The sequence below is a fragment of the Aspergillus tanneri genome (genome assembly GCF_003426965.1).
Source record: "Aspergillus tanneri strain NIH1004 chromosome Unknown AapTan_1_pilon_pilon_pilon, whole genome shotgun sequence".
NCBI lineage: Eukaryota > Fungi > Ascomycota > Eurotiomycetes > Eurotiales > Aspergillaceae > Aspergillus > Aspergillus tanneri.
The window spans coordinates 5,192,558-5,206,199 of record NW_022984628.1 but is presented as its reverse complement, the minus strand read 5'-3'; the positions used below and the strand labels follow the sequence as shown (position 1 = coordinate 5,206,199).

General features: G+C 49.4%; 8 protein-coding genes across 8 annotated transcripts; 4 read left to right on the top strand and 4 right to left on the bottom strand.

The window, feature by feature from the left end:
- Positions 1-282: 282 nt before the first annotated feature.
- ATNIH1004_003697 (uncharacterized protein) lies at positions 283-1,973 on the top strand (the record flags this gene model as incomplete). The annotated part of the gene is made up of 3 exons (XM_033568372.1): positions 283-1,315; positions 1,363-1,427; positions 1,488-1,973. The coding sequence occupies 3 exons, from the start codon at positions 283-285 to the stop codon at positions 1,971-1,973; spliced, it is 1,584 nt and encodes a 527-aa protein (XP_033430367.1).
- Positions 1,974-2,404: 431 nt separating this feature from the next.
- On the top strand, positions 2,405-3,961 carry ATNIH1004_003696 (Gfo/Idh/MocA family protein; the record flags this gene model as incomplete). Its single annotated transcript, XM_033568371.1, has 1 exon — positions 2,405-3,961. One exon carries the CDS (start codon positions 2,405-2,407, stop codon positions 3,959-3,961), a length of 1,557 nt encoding a protein of 518 aa, XP_033430366.1.
- A 152-nt stretch (positions 3,962-4,113) lies between these two features.
- Positions 4,114-5,184, bottom strand: PGLYRP1 (peptidoglycan recognition protein 1; the record flags this gene model as incomplete). The annotated part of the gene is made up of 1 exon (XM_033568370.1): positions 4,114-5,184. One exon carries the CDS (start codon positions 5,182-5,184, stop codon positions 4,114-4,116), a length of 1,071 nt encoding a protein of 356 aa, XP_033430365.1.
- Positions 5,185-5,434: 250 nt separating this feature from the next.
- Positions 5,435-6,414, bottom strand: NAT3_1 (arylamine N-acetyltransferase family protein; the record flags this gene model as incomplete). Its single annotated transcript, XM_033568369.1, has 3 exons — positions 5,435-5,847; positions 5,898-5,971; positions 6,020-6,414. 3 exons carry the CDS (start codon positions 6,412-6,414, stop codon positions 5,435-5,437), a joined length of 882 nt encoding a protein of 293 aa, XP_033430364.1.
- A 745-nt stretch (positions 6,415-7,159) lies between these two features.
- ATNIH1004_003693 (uncharacterized protein) lies at positions 7,160-8,410 on the top strand (the record flags this gene model as incomplete). The annotated part of the gene is made up of 5 exons (XM_033568368.1): positions 7,160-7,346; positions 7,393-7,837; positions 7,893-7,957; positions 8,009-8,303; positions 8,362-8,410. 5 exons carry the CDS (start codon positions 7,160-7,162, stop codon positions 8,408-8,410), a joined length of 1,041 nt encoding a protein of 346 aa, XP_033430363.1.
- A 237-nt stretch (positions 8,411-8,647) lies between these two features.
- ATNIH1004_003692 (uncharacterized protein) lies at positions 8,648-9,037 on the bottom strand (the record flags this gene model as incomplete). The annotated part of the gene is made up of 2 exons (XM_033568367.1): positions 8,648-8,830; positions 8,900-9,037. 2 exons carry the CDS (start codon positions 9,035-9,037, stop codon positions 8,648-8,650), a joined length of 321 nt encoding a protein of 106 aa, XP_033430362.1.
- A 784-nt stretch (positions 9,038-9,821) lies between these two features.
- ATNIH1004_003691 (uncharacterized protein) lies at positions 9,822-10,477 on the top strand (the record flags this gene model as incomplete). The annotated part of the gene is made up of 2 exons (XM_033568366.1): positions 9,822-10,148; positions 10,415-10,477. 2 exons carry the CDS (start codon positions 9,822-9,824, stop codon positions 10,475-10,477), a joined length of 390 nt encoding a protein of 129 aa, XP_033430361.1.
- Positions 10,478-10,829: 352 nt separating this feature from the next.
- ATNIH1004_003690 (uncharacterized protein) lies at positions 10,830-13,190 on the bottom strand (the record flags this gene model as incomplete). The annotated part of the gene is made up of 6 exons (XM_033568365.1): positions 10,830-10,890; positions 11,324-11,915; positions 12,035-12,369; positions 12,433-12,755; positions 12,810-12,886; positions 12,977-13,190. The coding sequence occupies 6 exons, from the start codon at positions 13,188-13,190 to the stop codon at positions 10,830-10,832; spliced, it is 1,602 nt and encodes a 533-aa protein (XP_033430360.1).
- Between the last annotated feature and the right edge of the window lie 452 nt (positions 13,191-13,642).

The following is a 13,642-nucleotide window of genomic DNA, read 5'->3' as shown; positions in this document are numbered from 1 at the left end:
TTAAGTCGTAGTTATAAGTAAGGACACGGTAACCGTTGGTTCCAAAAACGAGGGAAATGAAAGTCAACAAAGAAATCAAGAAGTGGACGGGATTAAAGTTGGCTGGTTCCAACAGAATGCGGGGAAGCTGCTACTCGATGGGGGAATGCAATCCTTAATCATGGTGTCACCATTTTCTCGGAAATTTCTATTTCTACACTATATATATCATGAAATAAACCCAGGAATAATAATAATATAATATATATATATATATATATTTAAGAAAGAAGAGAGACAATTATGGAAGATGATCAAGCAAAGCAAAATTCTCCTATCATATCCCACCAAGGCATTAAACAAGGAGATGCAATCAACATCAATTTCGCCCACCACGTTATCAAGGCTGAACATGAGTTAGGCTTCTGGAATGCCGTGCGACAATACCCCTTGGCCGTCTTCTGGTCGATGTTTTTCTGTATAGCCGTCATCACGGCCGGTTTCGACGCCCAAATAATCAACTCCTTCTACGCTCTCCCGGCCTTTCAGACTCACTATGGATATCTGCACGAAGAATCCTACATTATCCCTGCGCGATGGCAGACGGCCTTGGGAATGGGCAATCCGATCGGTCAGATTCTTGGAGCCATGGCGTGCGGTTGGCCTCTGGAAAAGTTCGGCCGCAAGCTGACCCTGGCAGCTTGCTGTGTCTGGTCCATTTCTTTTATTTTCCTGCAATTCTTTTCGACGTCTCTCAGCTCCCTGTGCGCGGGTGAGATCCTCGGAGGTCTTTCCTATGGTTTCTTCGTCGTCATTGCTCCCACCTATGCCTCGGAGATCTGTCCTTTGGCCCTCCGTGGAGTCCTCACGGCCTCCGTCAACCTGGCCTTCGTCATTGGGCAGTTCGTGGCGCAAGGCTGTGCAGCAGGGATGGAGAGTAGATTAGATGAATGGGCGTACAAGATTCCCTTTGCCATCCAATGGGTTTGGCCGACGGTGCTCCTTGTCGGTCTCCCATTTGCCCCAGAGAGCCCATACTGGCTTATTCGACAGGACAGAAACGATGATGCCAGAGCCGCGCTCCTACATCTGTCCTCGCGCAAGAACCGTCCCGATATCGAAGGCATGTTGGTGATGATTGAAGAGACCGATATGCTCGAGCGGGAGATTGAAGCTAATACCTCGTATGCGGATTGCTTCCGGGGCGTGAATCTCCGACGCACGGAGATCTCCGTCATGGTATATGTGATTCAGATCATTGGGGGCAATCCACTTATTGGGTATTCGACCTATTTCTTCGAGAGAGCCGGCCTTGAGTCCTCGGATGCCTTTAACAGTACGTTCCCACTTCCTAGTATATACAACACCGCTAATACGAAACAGTGGGTGTTGGTAACACAGCATTGGGTTTCGTCGGGACATGTATTTCCTGGCCATTGATGTCCTACGTAAGCTTTCCTTCTTAAACATCTTAATGCTTGCAACCCATCCCCACTAACTTCCGATAGTTCGGCCGTCGTGCCATCTACAACACCGGAATGCTGGTCCTGACCCTGATTCTGTTCGTCATCGGCTTCCTCGACATCGGGCGTGATATCTCCGGGGCCGTCTGGGCACAAGCATCCTTGATGGACATCTGGACCTTCTTGTACCAGATGACCGTGGGACCCATCTGCTTCGTGATCATGGCCGAGATCTCATCGACCCGGCTTCGTGGCCGGACCATTGCCATCGCGACGGCCATTCAGGCGATGGCCAACATTGTCTTCACCGTGGCCATGCCCTATATGCTGAACAGTGACGAGGCCAACTGGCGCGGCAAGACGGGGTTCCTGTTCGGGGGCATCAGCCTGGTCTGCTGCTTTTGGTGTTGGTGGCGCATTCCCGAGAGTCGGGGACGGACTTTTGAGGAGTTGGATATCTTGTTCGATCGGAAGGTGCCGGCACGCGAGTTTGCTAAATATAATCTTCTCCGGCCGAGGGAGGACGTTTAATATTGATATCGGATAAGCGTCTTGCCTTTGCTAGATAACTTGTATCGCTTAAATTATTTATGATAGTTATGGCGGACTAGTTGCTTTATTTAAGTTTTTTTAACAGTCTTTTGTGTTTATCATTTCAACTCTTCCATAAGAACTTAACTAGTCACTAGAGTGGTACAAGGTAGTGAATAGTAAACTAATCACAACCAAAATCATTCGTAGTCGAGTCTCATGATGCAGCCACGAGAGGAGTACTTATGATTAGGTCCATAGTATTCCCTAAATTAACCGATATTACTTAGTTCTCTAGTCAGAGTCAATGCTAACGTTGCACAGCTTGTGCGTCTGGCTTACCCCGCAAGTTAGTATTCATGACTTTTATAAAAGTGTGGTATCCGAGAGAGAAATCGAAGAAAGCGTATCAGACAGACAAAAACCTAACAATGATATCGCCCAAGCAGCTCAAATTCCTGGTTATTGGCGCCGGCCAGCGAGGTCACTGCTACGCCGAACCCATCAAAGAAACCACCACGGCCAAGATCCACGCGGTCGCAGAGCCCGTCCCATTCCGCCGACAGGTCTTCGGAGAGACCTACATCTGGAATGTAAACGAAGGGCCGACAGAGGGTCAAGAATTTTCAGATTGGAAAGCCTGGCTGACGTGGGAAACAGACCGACGTCATCGCCAGGCCCTGGGCGAGTCCGTACCGGAAGGAGTCGACGGTGTGTTTGTCTGTACTCTCGACGAGACCCATGTCGAGATCATGCGCGCCCTTGCACCGATGCAACTGCATATTATGTGTGAAAAGCCCCTGGCGACTTCCCTCGCCGATTGTCTTTCTATCTATCGTGCCTTTGCTCCTTCTGCTGCTGGACAGGATCGCGATCACGATCAGACCAAGATCTTCTCTATTGGTCACGTCCTACGATATAGCCCACATAATTTGCTGCTGCGCAAACTCTTACTCACGGATAGAGTGATCGGTGATATCCTCTCGATCGAACATGTGGAACCCGTCGGCTGGGAGCATTTCCCTCATAGCTTTGTGCGCGGACACTGGCGACGTCAGACTCCCAACGGTGATGGCTCGCTGTTGACGAAATGTTCACACGACATTGACTTTCTGCTCTGGATGCTATCTTCCCCTCCATCGGATGATATTTCACGGCAGAGCAGTCATCTACCTCGATCCGTCTCCTCAATGGGATCTCGGAATCAATTTCGCCTGTCCAGAAAGCCGCTTACAGCCGGGACCGCGACAAACTGTATCTCCTGCCCCATGGAGCGAAACTGTCAGTATAGTGCCGTCCAGATATACGAAGACAACCGACTTGCAAAAGGCGACTACCACTGGCTAGACCATATCGTTTATGACATCGAGGACGTTATACGAGTATCGGGGGTAGACGCAGGTCGCAAGAAACTGCTCGATAAACTGTCGGAAGATTATGACCGATCCACCACTCCAGATGCGATCATCGCGTCTCGTCCATGGTATGGAAGATGTGTCTACGAAAGCGACAATACCGTCTGCGACGATCAGTACGTGACCATTACCTGGGACGAAGACACCTCGTCGAATCCGCCGCGACCGGGCAAGACGGCCGTTCTGCATATGATTGCCAACACCGAGAAGGAATGCGAACGTCGAGGGAGGGTGTACGGGAGTTGTGGCGAGTTGACGTACGATAGCCATATGATCAAGTACTTTGATTTCCTGACGCAGACTACGTCCGTCGTGGATGTGCCGCGACAACCGATCGATGAGAAACGGTCCCATGGAGGAGGGGATTATGGCCTTGTGCGTGCGTTTGTTACTGCAGTGGATGCAGTAGAAAACCATGGCTGTCAGACTTTGGATGCCCAACTTCGATATGTTGGATGTACACTGGAAGATATCATTCGAGGCCATTTTCTGGTGTTTGCTGCGGAGGAGGCACGGCGTGAAGAGAAAGTCATTCAGTGGCTTTCGTGGTGGGAGAAGACTTTATCTACCTGAATAAACGTTCATATAAAGCTCATATCGAGGATGCAAATTTTGTCTTATTTTACATGGATATCCAATCTATGTCACTTTTTCTTACTTGGTATTCCTAAGGCACCAAACCTCCGTATTTGAGAACATGATTGACTGCTCGCAGCTCAGTCATACTACTTGCCAATAGCTTCAGTGTGAGGCACCTTCAACACCTCCCAGGTAGCTTTCCCCGGCAGTCCATCCGCCGCGGCGCCAGTAAATCCCAGTTTCTTCTGCCAGCACTTATACGACGCCACATGTTCGTCGTTCCACTGCGCCCCGGGTCCATCCTTGGAATACCGATTGCAATCCTCCTCCACCAGTCGCTTTCCCATGGCAGTGACGACCGCACTCTTCGGCTTCGACTTGAACCATTCGGCACCGGGGAAGGGCTGCATTTTCTTGTCATCACCGCTGCCACCCTCGCTCTCACCATTGGCGGATGCATTCTTGCCCAGAGGCACACCTCGCGCAGGGATGGTGAGTTTCTGCCCCGTCTTCAGATCGTATGGCTTCTTAAGCCCGTTCGCGGTGATGATATGCCTCTTTGGCACGTTATACTTCTTGCTGATACCATCCAGGTCTTCTCCCTTCTTGACAACATGAGATCCGCCATCCCAGAGTTTACCCGGCTCAAGTGACCCATCGGTAACCAGCTTGTAGAGAGGCTTTCCGGGACATTCGGTGTTATATCCGTCCTTGTGGCCCTTGATCTCGTTTCCGGCGCCCGCACGACGCAGATACGCAATAGCGTCCTGGATACCCATGATCTGGTCATCAGTGGGCTTGTTGACGCCGTACTTGGCCAGGAAGGCCAGCACCGCGTAGTGATCGTTGTTCAACTGCTGGTTACCGTTGGCGCCGCTGCGATGTCCCTTGCCGCGCCCGTCGTAGACATACCCGTGCTCGCAGACTGCCAGACTATAGGCGATGTCGAAGTAATTTTCGGGCGAGTCGTCCATATGCTCATCCTGCACGGAGCGCATGTACGCGGCACATTCCGAGTGTTTGCGTCCGGTGAACATCGTTCCCAGGTAGTGGACCTTGACGCCCTTGGGATTCGTGATGGGTGTGTAGGCTTCTTTGGGTGCGCGGGCGTTCCATCCTTTGCGAGAGACGAAGTCCATACCAGCGACACTGGGGATCAGGGCCAGATAGGCCAGGATGGTAACGAGGAGGGTCATTGCCCTGGATGTTCCTGCCATTGTGATAATCGTAGCGAATGAAGTAGATGCATAGAAGGGTGTTCCAAGAGATATTTATATTAATTGTATACCACTCTCGTATTCTGCTCGCTCGTATTCTATAGTGGAGAGAATATCTCTCGTATTGAGCGATCGACATGAAGATTTCCATCGTGTGGAGCAACACGAAACAACATTGCGACCGGTTAGGGTTTCAATTCCCACAAAACGACAAATATAGATCGCGCCAAGATAGATATCCTCGTGTTCTTCATATTTGCATTGAGAATCGTTCCCGCAAGACTTCTGTTCGTCGGGATTCGTCAAACCTCTCAATCACTTGCGTTCTCCCCCCCAGGTTCTGCTTCAGCTCCCCGTTCACCAGCATCAATTTTCCCACTATCTGCACCTCGGACTCCGTCGGCTGGGGATCTGGATCCATGTTCGTGTTCCCGTCATTCCGCATGAATTTCACAACCACGACGTTCCCCCGTCCGAGGGCATCCCACGTCGCGTATCGATTGATAACGTCGAAGTCCTCCGGGAACCATTCCAGCTCGGAAAAGCAGTAGAGCGCCTTCCAGTCCATGTCCGCGCCGTTGCGATACTGGTAGATCCAGTATGGCTGGTCACTGCGCGTCTGCAGGGGGAGTCGGTCGCGAATTAGACGGACCTCCTGTGTTCCTAGATTTTAAACGCTCTCCCGGGAGTTAAAGGCAAAGGGCGTGTAGGACCATCGCCTCCGAATGCGGCATCTAGAAGATATCGACTACCTGTTGGCAACTGGACGATGTTCACGATATGGATCCTAATCATGCATTAGAACCCAGTCTGTGACTGGAAAGATCGGTCTCACCATCCTCGGTAATTTCCCACGGGCACTCCATCCTGTCGGTCTCGATTCCGGACTCCCGTAACGTACACGGAGAAACCCAAACCCAGAAGAACATAGTAGAAAAGTAGATTCACTTCTAGACAATATCCCCCTCGTCCAGTGGGACCTCCGCTGGTCCCGAGCATTTTCTCGTACAGTGCATGGGCAGCCAGGGGCGGAGGGTCACCGGTAGTGGAAGCATGCACGCTGAGATTTTCATATGGAAATCGAGTGATCTGACATTGGAATAGAACGGTCAGCGCCGTCTCGGTCTTGGGGAATGACTCTGGCGATTGGATATATTTTGCATAGCTAGATGGCAACGAGAGACACTCGAGATATCCCGTCAATTGGGCAATGGAATAAGGGGATTCCATTTTGACAGCTCATGAAGATTTTAGGTAGATTCATGGGTGGATACCGTTCGATGTACTTATATACCCGTATGACTCATCGCTGACCTGCACATCAAGATCCTTGCAGACCCTATGGATCTATACATATATGACGGTACATTATAATGGAATGTCTATATCATCAGCTTCTATGGTTCAGTCTAGTGAGTACTTAAATGCATACTAACGGTCATCTCAAGCAGGGGTTGGCAATTTAAGCGTCAGTTCATGCCAAGGACACGATGGCACCGTATTGTACGACCATACTCCGTAGACGGGCCAGGTTCTGCATTAATTTATCGGCGGTGGAACCGTCAGCACTAAATCAACGAGTGAGACCCTGCATGTAATATACAGCATCAGCACTAGTGGGAGTGACTGAGACAGTGACTAAGTAGCCTCTATCCACCCCGCCAAAACTAAGAGAATATAGGTGTTAATATTTAAGACACTTCTCCTGCTATCTACGCTACGATACCATTATTGGCCATGAACCTCCCCTCTACCAAGTAGTGGCTTTCAACAACTCCACATCTACAGGCCATGAAGCTACAATATAATGTCTACATAAACAAGGAGCCAACCGGAAGATGCAGAAATTTCCAATCCGCCACAAGGCTAATGAAATCTTGGCCGCATTCATTGGCGCAAGACTGACCACCATGGCGCTATATACTGAAGACGCCCCTCATCTGACTTTCGTTCGTCAGACAGAAATGCCGCCACGATGAGTCCCAGTCCCAGAGGAAAGCGAATGATCACGATTGTGTCGGTTCTCGTCGGCCTGTCGGTGATCAGTACTTTCCTGCGACTGATAGCTCGCGTCAAGCGACGAGCGGGATTCGGCGTGGATGATTATCTCTGCGTGGCGTCGACGTTGTTGATGCTAGGAATGCTGGTGGAATTGATTTTATGTATACATCATCTGTCTCTAGATGAGGGATTGAACTGACGACGCAGGGTGTGTCATCGGAGGCAATGGGTATCACGAATCGACGCTCGACACGACGACTCTCCAGACATTCTACAAGATCTTCCTCGCCAATCAATTCACCTACTTCGTGCTCACTCCCGCCGTCAAAATATCCATCGTTTGTTTCTATCGTCGCATCTTCACGACGCCTACCTTCATGCGCGTTACCTTCTGGTTGAACTGTCTGATGGCCGCATGGGCATCAGCCATCTTCCTAGCATGCGCTCTGCAGTGTCGACCCCTACGGGCTTTCTGGGATAAGACAGTAGAGGGGGATTGCTTCGATGGACGGCGATACATAATCGTCAACCAGTCTTTTAACGTCGTCATGGAGTTTATCATTCTGGGCTGTCCGGTGCCTATGATCTGGAGCTTGCATCGCTCCTGGCGGGAGAAACTCGCCTTGAATGGGGTCTTTGCTCTCGGTGGCTTGTAGGTCATCTCGTGAACCTGTCCCTTCAGAGTTGTCTAAGCTTATCTGCGACAGTGTCTGTTTCGCCAGTATCTACCGCATCGTCGTCCTGTTCTATATCGACCCGACTGATACTACTTGTACCGCTTCCTTCCTTCGTTTCCCTTCTTCGGCCGAGCTAACCCATGTAGGGACCATTTACGAGGCTACTCTATGGACGCACGTCGAACCGTCCGTGGGTCTGTTAGTTTCCTGTCTCCCTATTATCCGTGGCCTTTTCCCTCGATTCTGGTCGATGACCAGTTCCCAGGGGACGCGTATCCAATTAGGTCCGACCGGTACGGATCGGTCCGGTCGAGGGGATTTCGGTCCCAGTGCGTCTTCGGAGGGAGTCTGGAGTGTCCAGGAGAGTCGGGAACTGGGTAATCTGAAGGATATTACGGTGCAGACGGAGATCGAGCTGGAATATGATTCCGCTAGAGTCGAGTAGGTCCATGGCTATTGAATTGTTATGGATGTAGGTCACTGTGCTGATATGTTCTAGTGTGGACACGCAGCCTTTGAATAGACATGCGCCGTCGTCGATTCAGTAGCATTCAGCGACTAGGCTGTTGGCATAGACACCTATTCTAGTGCAATCATTAAGGTATCCGCAGATTGGAGTGCATTGTTGTCTATGATATAGAAAAGTCTCTAATCAATAGTGACATGGTTCTTCCAGGGAGTAAAGCCAACAAATTCATCTACCTGGCCCCAGTCAGTATTACATTATATCACGTTCCTAATGTACCTTATAGATTCATGAATATATATAACACGAATATCTTATCTCACTTGCTAGTAGACTCCGCCGGATACGCCGGAGGAGAACCATCATCCAATAACATAGATTCCTCCCTCTCGATCCTGACCTTCCACCATCTGAAACCCCAAAATCCCACCGTCGCCAGCATGGCTACCGCCGCCGGGCCTCCAATGCCGATACCGATCTTGTCGCGCGCACTCAACCCGCCCTCTCACAGTAATTCAAACGACTCAGTGGGCACGAGCACGATTGTAGACTCTGCTGCCTTGAAGCGCACCTGAATAGGCGTGGTACAAATACCGTACAAAGTCTTCTGAGTGGAAAGCGTAGCATCGACGTAGGTTATAAGGGACGGGTTGTTGAAAGGTCGCGTACGGCTCCCCTGGCCCACACATTCAACTTCACTACCAGCCATATAAGCATATATGAGCCTAACTTGGACAACAGATATTGGTAGCCATGTCGTTGCGACGATATAAGCAGCGTGGAGGCGCGATAACCAGACCGACACATTCCAGGACTGAAGTACAAGAAGAAACGCCAACCCTCCGGACAGCATTCATTACAGTAGGGCCCCGCGTAGCCCTGAACAAGGGTGAGCAACCCATGCTCGGCGCGCGTGTGGACTTTGTTGCAGGACGCTGGTCACGCGAAGAAGGTGGTTAGGGGTCTGTAGTTGCCGGTTCGGATCGTGTCGGGACGGTTGTCAAAGTCTTCATAATAGGAGACTTCTGCGTGAGTCAGGAGTGGAAGGACCACGAGCCATTTTATTGTAGTCCCGGTGAGCCATTGTTTTGATGAGCTGTGAGAGCTGTTCACAAAGGAACCTTATATATTCACATGTCCACCCTATAGTTAGTAGGCACAAGAGAGATGACTGATCGTATTCGCTAGCCGTATGAGCGACAGAGTCAGCAGAGTTGGGCAAGACTACCAAGGTGATCGTCATATCTATCATCTCGTGTTAGGTCCACTGTAAGGAGCTCAGCCTTATAGTACATATGGTTCTCTCCTATCCCCTGGGTTACCACAGCAAACACCGATGAAGAGGAAACAGATCACAATATGTATAGATAGAGATATACATGACATAACAAGTCTGTTCCAAGTCCAACCACCTGGTGATCAACATGAGTCATGACACAGGAATAGTCTGTTTAATAATGAGGCCAGAGACCACGAGACCCAATCTCCAAAACATGGCCATCCGGATCCTCAAAATACACACTCTTACCACCTCGTTCCCAATTCATCTGACTAGTGATCGGAACCCCCTGTGTCTTCAAGTGTGTCTTCCACTGCGTCACCTCTTCCGGATCTCGGACAGCCAGACAGACATGCTGTCGCAGACGGGGAGACCCCTCGTCGTTAGAACGAAACTGAGAAAGAATCGACGGGCTGGGTCCATGGCAAGGTATCACCCCGTTCGGCGTATTGATGTCGGTAGTAGTTTTTCCCAACCCGAAGAGGAGCAGGGTGGTGTCACCAAGGGCGAAACCGGCACTCCGTTCCTGTTCATCAACTCTGTAAGTTGGCTACATCCGACAGACGGAGAAACCCACGTTTTCAGAGAAGGGCTCGATGTTAAAGGCCCGCTGGTAGAACTGCGAGGAGGCATGCACATCGCTCACGTAGAGACAGGTCTCTAGGACGTGAGATGGTGGACAGAGTGGCGCCATAATTATGGATGGTCAATTGGTTAGAGTGGATATATTTGGATGATATAAAGGATGTTTCTCATCCATTATATATATCTTCGGACATCAATACAGATGCTGATGACAAGTTCTAGAACCATGCTTGGTCATCTCCTCAGTATGGTGCCTCGACTCGGAAGATTAGTAATTCGATGTAACTCTGTTTACGAGATCCAGAATCTCATTGAGTATCCAGGTTGGGTTCGAGGCTTATATTATTGTCACTCGCCTGGGGATGCGGGGTTGGGCTTGGTTCTGGAGAATGGAAATCTGCAAATGCCAGCATTCTGTACACTCATTGGTGGCTTTCTATATGTCTTAACGTGCCGTACTGATCACCCGACCTGATTTTATCTGTACATCAACTTTTTTAGATATATTTCAAAAAAATACAACGCCACCAATACGGGTTCAATTGAAGCAGCACTTGGAGAGATAGAATGATTGATCTTAGAAGAAATGATTAATTATACAAAAGTTGCGAAAGATCATGAGTTTCCCGTCAACTCGTCAAGGCACCACCTCGGCGTACGAGGGTGTCGCGAGGATCAGTATGAAAATTGTAGCGAACCTACGGCTTGTTAGGGTAACTGAATTAGAACAGAGAGAACTGAGTAGTAGAAAGCGAATGAGCGAATCAGGTATCATACAAAACCGGAGATATATTATGCATATAACAAGGCGAGCCCGTGCTACAAGATGATCATTATTCCATACCGAGCGCTCTAGCCATATTCATAACAAAAATAACAAACGTAGTTCGCAGAAATATTTTCTTCAGAAAGTCAAAAGTACGATCTCTAAGACATACCTCGCCCATCAGTTATACTGCAGAGCGTTGTCCAACAGCAGTAAGTAAAATATTCTCAATATAGTCATTCGGGACTAAGTGTTCTCCGTCCTGCTCTTCGCTCCTCCAGCTGACAAAGCCATCTGGTCGTACAAGGACCACACTGCATCGCCAGACATCTTTTAAGTGGGCTTCATTGGGCAAATGTACACACTTTAGCGGAATCTTGAGCCTCAATGCAGCTTCCTCAAAAGCCCTGGAAATTTCCCCGCCCAGAGTGAGATCAATGATGGTGTAGTCCTTCCCGAACAGGTCATGGATGCTGATTTCATTGTCGCGTAGGTAGACGTGTGGAGCGCGCCTCCCAGGTGCTGTAGATGGAGTATAAACCCGCGCTGGCCATTCGGATGCCTTCTCATCCTCTCTGGTCTTGGCATCACGCGTAACGACGGGAGAATTAGGAAAGTGATATCCCATTTCAATGCCGTGCTCCTTGTTCTCACCGTCTTGCTCTCGGACGAAGTCAGTTATGTCTTTTTTCAGCTTACGTGCTTCTTCGGTTTCTGAGACGACACTTTCGTTTCCCTTGGCGGCCACCCAACCCCGGTATGTACTGTGAACTCTTGCATGTACAGCTGAGCGCTCCACATTCCGAAGTGCCACCGGGCGTCGCTCCGCCTCATATGACGCGAGCAAATGCTCTCCTCCATGCCCATTCAGGACTGCAGCTAGCTTCCAGCCAATGTCAAACGCATCCCCCAACCCCGTGTTCATGCCATATCCACCTGTAGGAATATTCTGATGAGCTGTAGTGAGCCAGTTTGTCAGCGACCGAGCTAACCTATGTCTGATATCCTAATATTTCCACAAGAAGGAGCCAATGAACAACGCTAGGGCAAATGGAGTTGAACTCATGCGGACGTACCGGAATCACCCGCCAGAAACACCCTACCCTTCGCAGTTCGATAGGAGTCTGCAACTGCCAGATGCGGCCTCCAGGCATTATGAAGTAAAATTTTATCGATTTTAATAGGGTATGGTTCACCATTGCCCCCCAGTCCACGGAAAATTATATCTTCTGGGTCTATGGTATCGGTATCGACATCGTCAGGTATATTCATATGGATCGTCCAGGTGTCTACTTCATCTTGGCTGATTATGGTAGCACCACTCGTGAAGAAAATGTGCCAGAACCGGCCCTGCTTGTGCAGCCTGTTCAGATCTCGAGACTTGAAGTGAACCAAGTATATCCTTCTGGGACTATTTATAGGGGGTGGATGAAGTTAGCAACACTCTTGAGTATTCGTATTTGGGTCGCCTTACACTGGAACTCCAGTGAGCTTCACTTCAATGCTCCTTCTCACAGAACTGCCAGCTCCGTCGCAGCCCACTACATATTTGCTCATGACGGTGTGGTGCTGCCCAGTAGTGGCATCCACGAGCTTGCTAATCACCTCATCATCCCTTTCTTGAAGCGATTCAAACTTCAATCCAAAACATGATTCTATGTAGGGATGATCGTCAATGCAGCGTTTGAGCCAGGCTTCAAAAATTGCTTGGGAGCAGCGTTGGTACGGCTCGCGCGGCATGGAGCCGTCGTTCTTCTGCTTGATAGTCGACCGCCATTCATTTGGAGAGGGGAGATCCTGAGGAAGTCAACAATACTAACATACAACTCGTGAATTTGCAAGACCACGTACCCATGTCGCTAACTTCTCTCCCTTTTCACCCAGACCAGTGCTGATAATAACATCAAATGAGATATCCTGGGCAACAGCTTCTTAAATGTTATTTCTCGTCCTGTTGGAAAGATCTTGCAGATGGTCCGGGAGTTGTGCTTAACAGTAGGACCTACGGGCCCTCCTACCTTGCGCTATGAGCTTATCAGCAAGGCCCATGTACCTCAGTAGTTCCATGGAGCGACAGTTGGTGATATCCATCTTCGGGGAACGGGTTGTTGTGAAATTGCGCTCGACAAGCATGCAGTGAATGCCATTGCGCGCAAGCTGCCAGGCAGTCAGTAGCCCAACTGGACCACCACCAACTACCAATACTGGCACTTTGTGAACTGTATCTTCCATTGTCGGTCCTTTGCATGATTAATTGGCATACTTCTAATATGCCACATCTCATAGAAAGATCGTTGGCTCGGGATACTGTTCAAGGAAGTGCACTTACTGCGTTATAACACGGGAGTGTGTAGTAAAAGAGAAGGAGTTAAATGCTTTGGATATACAATGTTGTAGCTCTATGGTCTGCTCAACTCTTATATCTCTGCTACAAGCTGCTAAAAGTAGGCTAGCCTACGTCAGATTCCCTACTGAGTGGCTACTCACGGCCACAGACACAAACTCTTTGCTAGTTGACATCAGAGGCCGATCCTAACGTGAAACTGAATTTTGGTGCTAAAATGGAGGGGAAAGTCAAGAACCACAGGAAGGACTTCGATCTATTATTCGCCTCCTGTATTTCTCTACGTCTTTTTGAAAGCTACGCAGGAATACTCCGTGTAGGTTAGCGGAATGTGATTGGT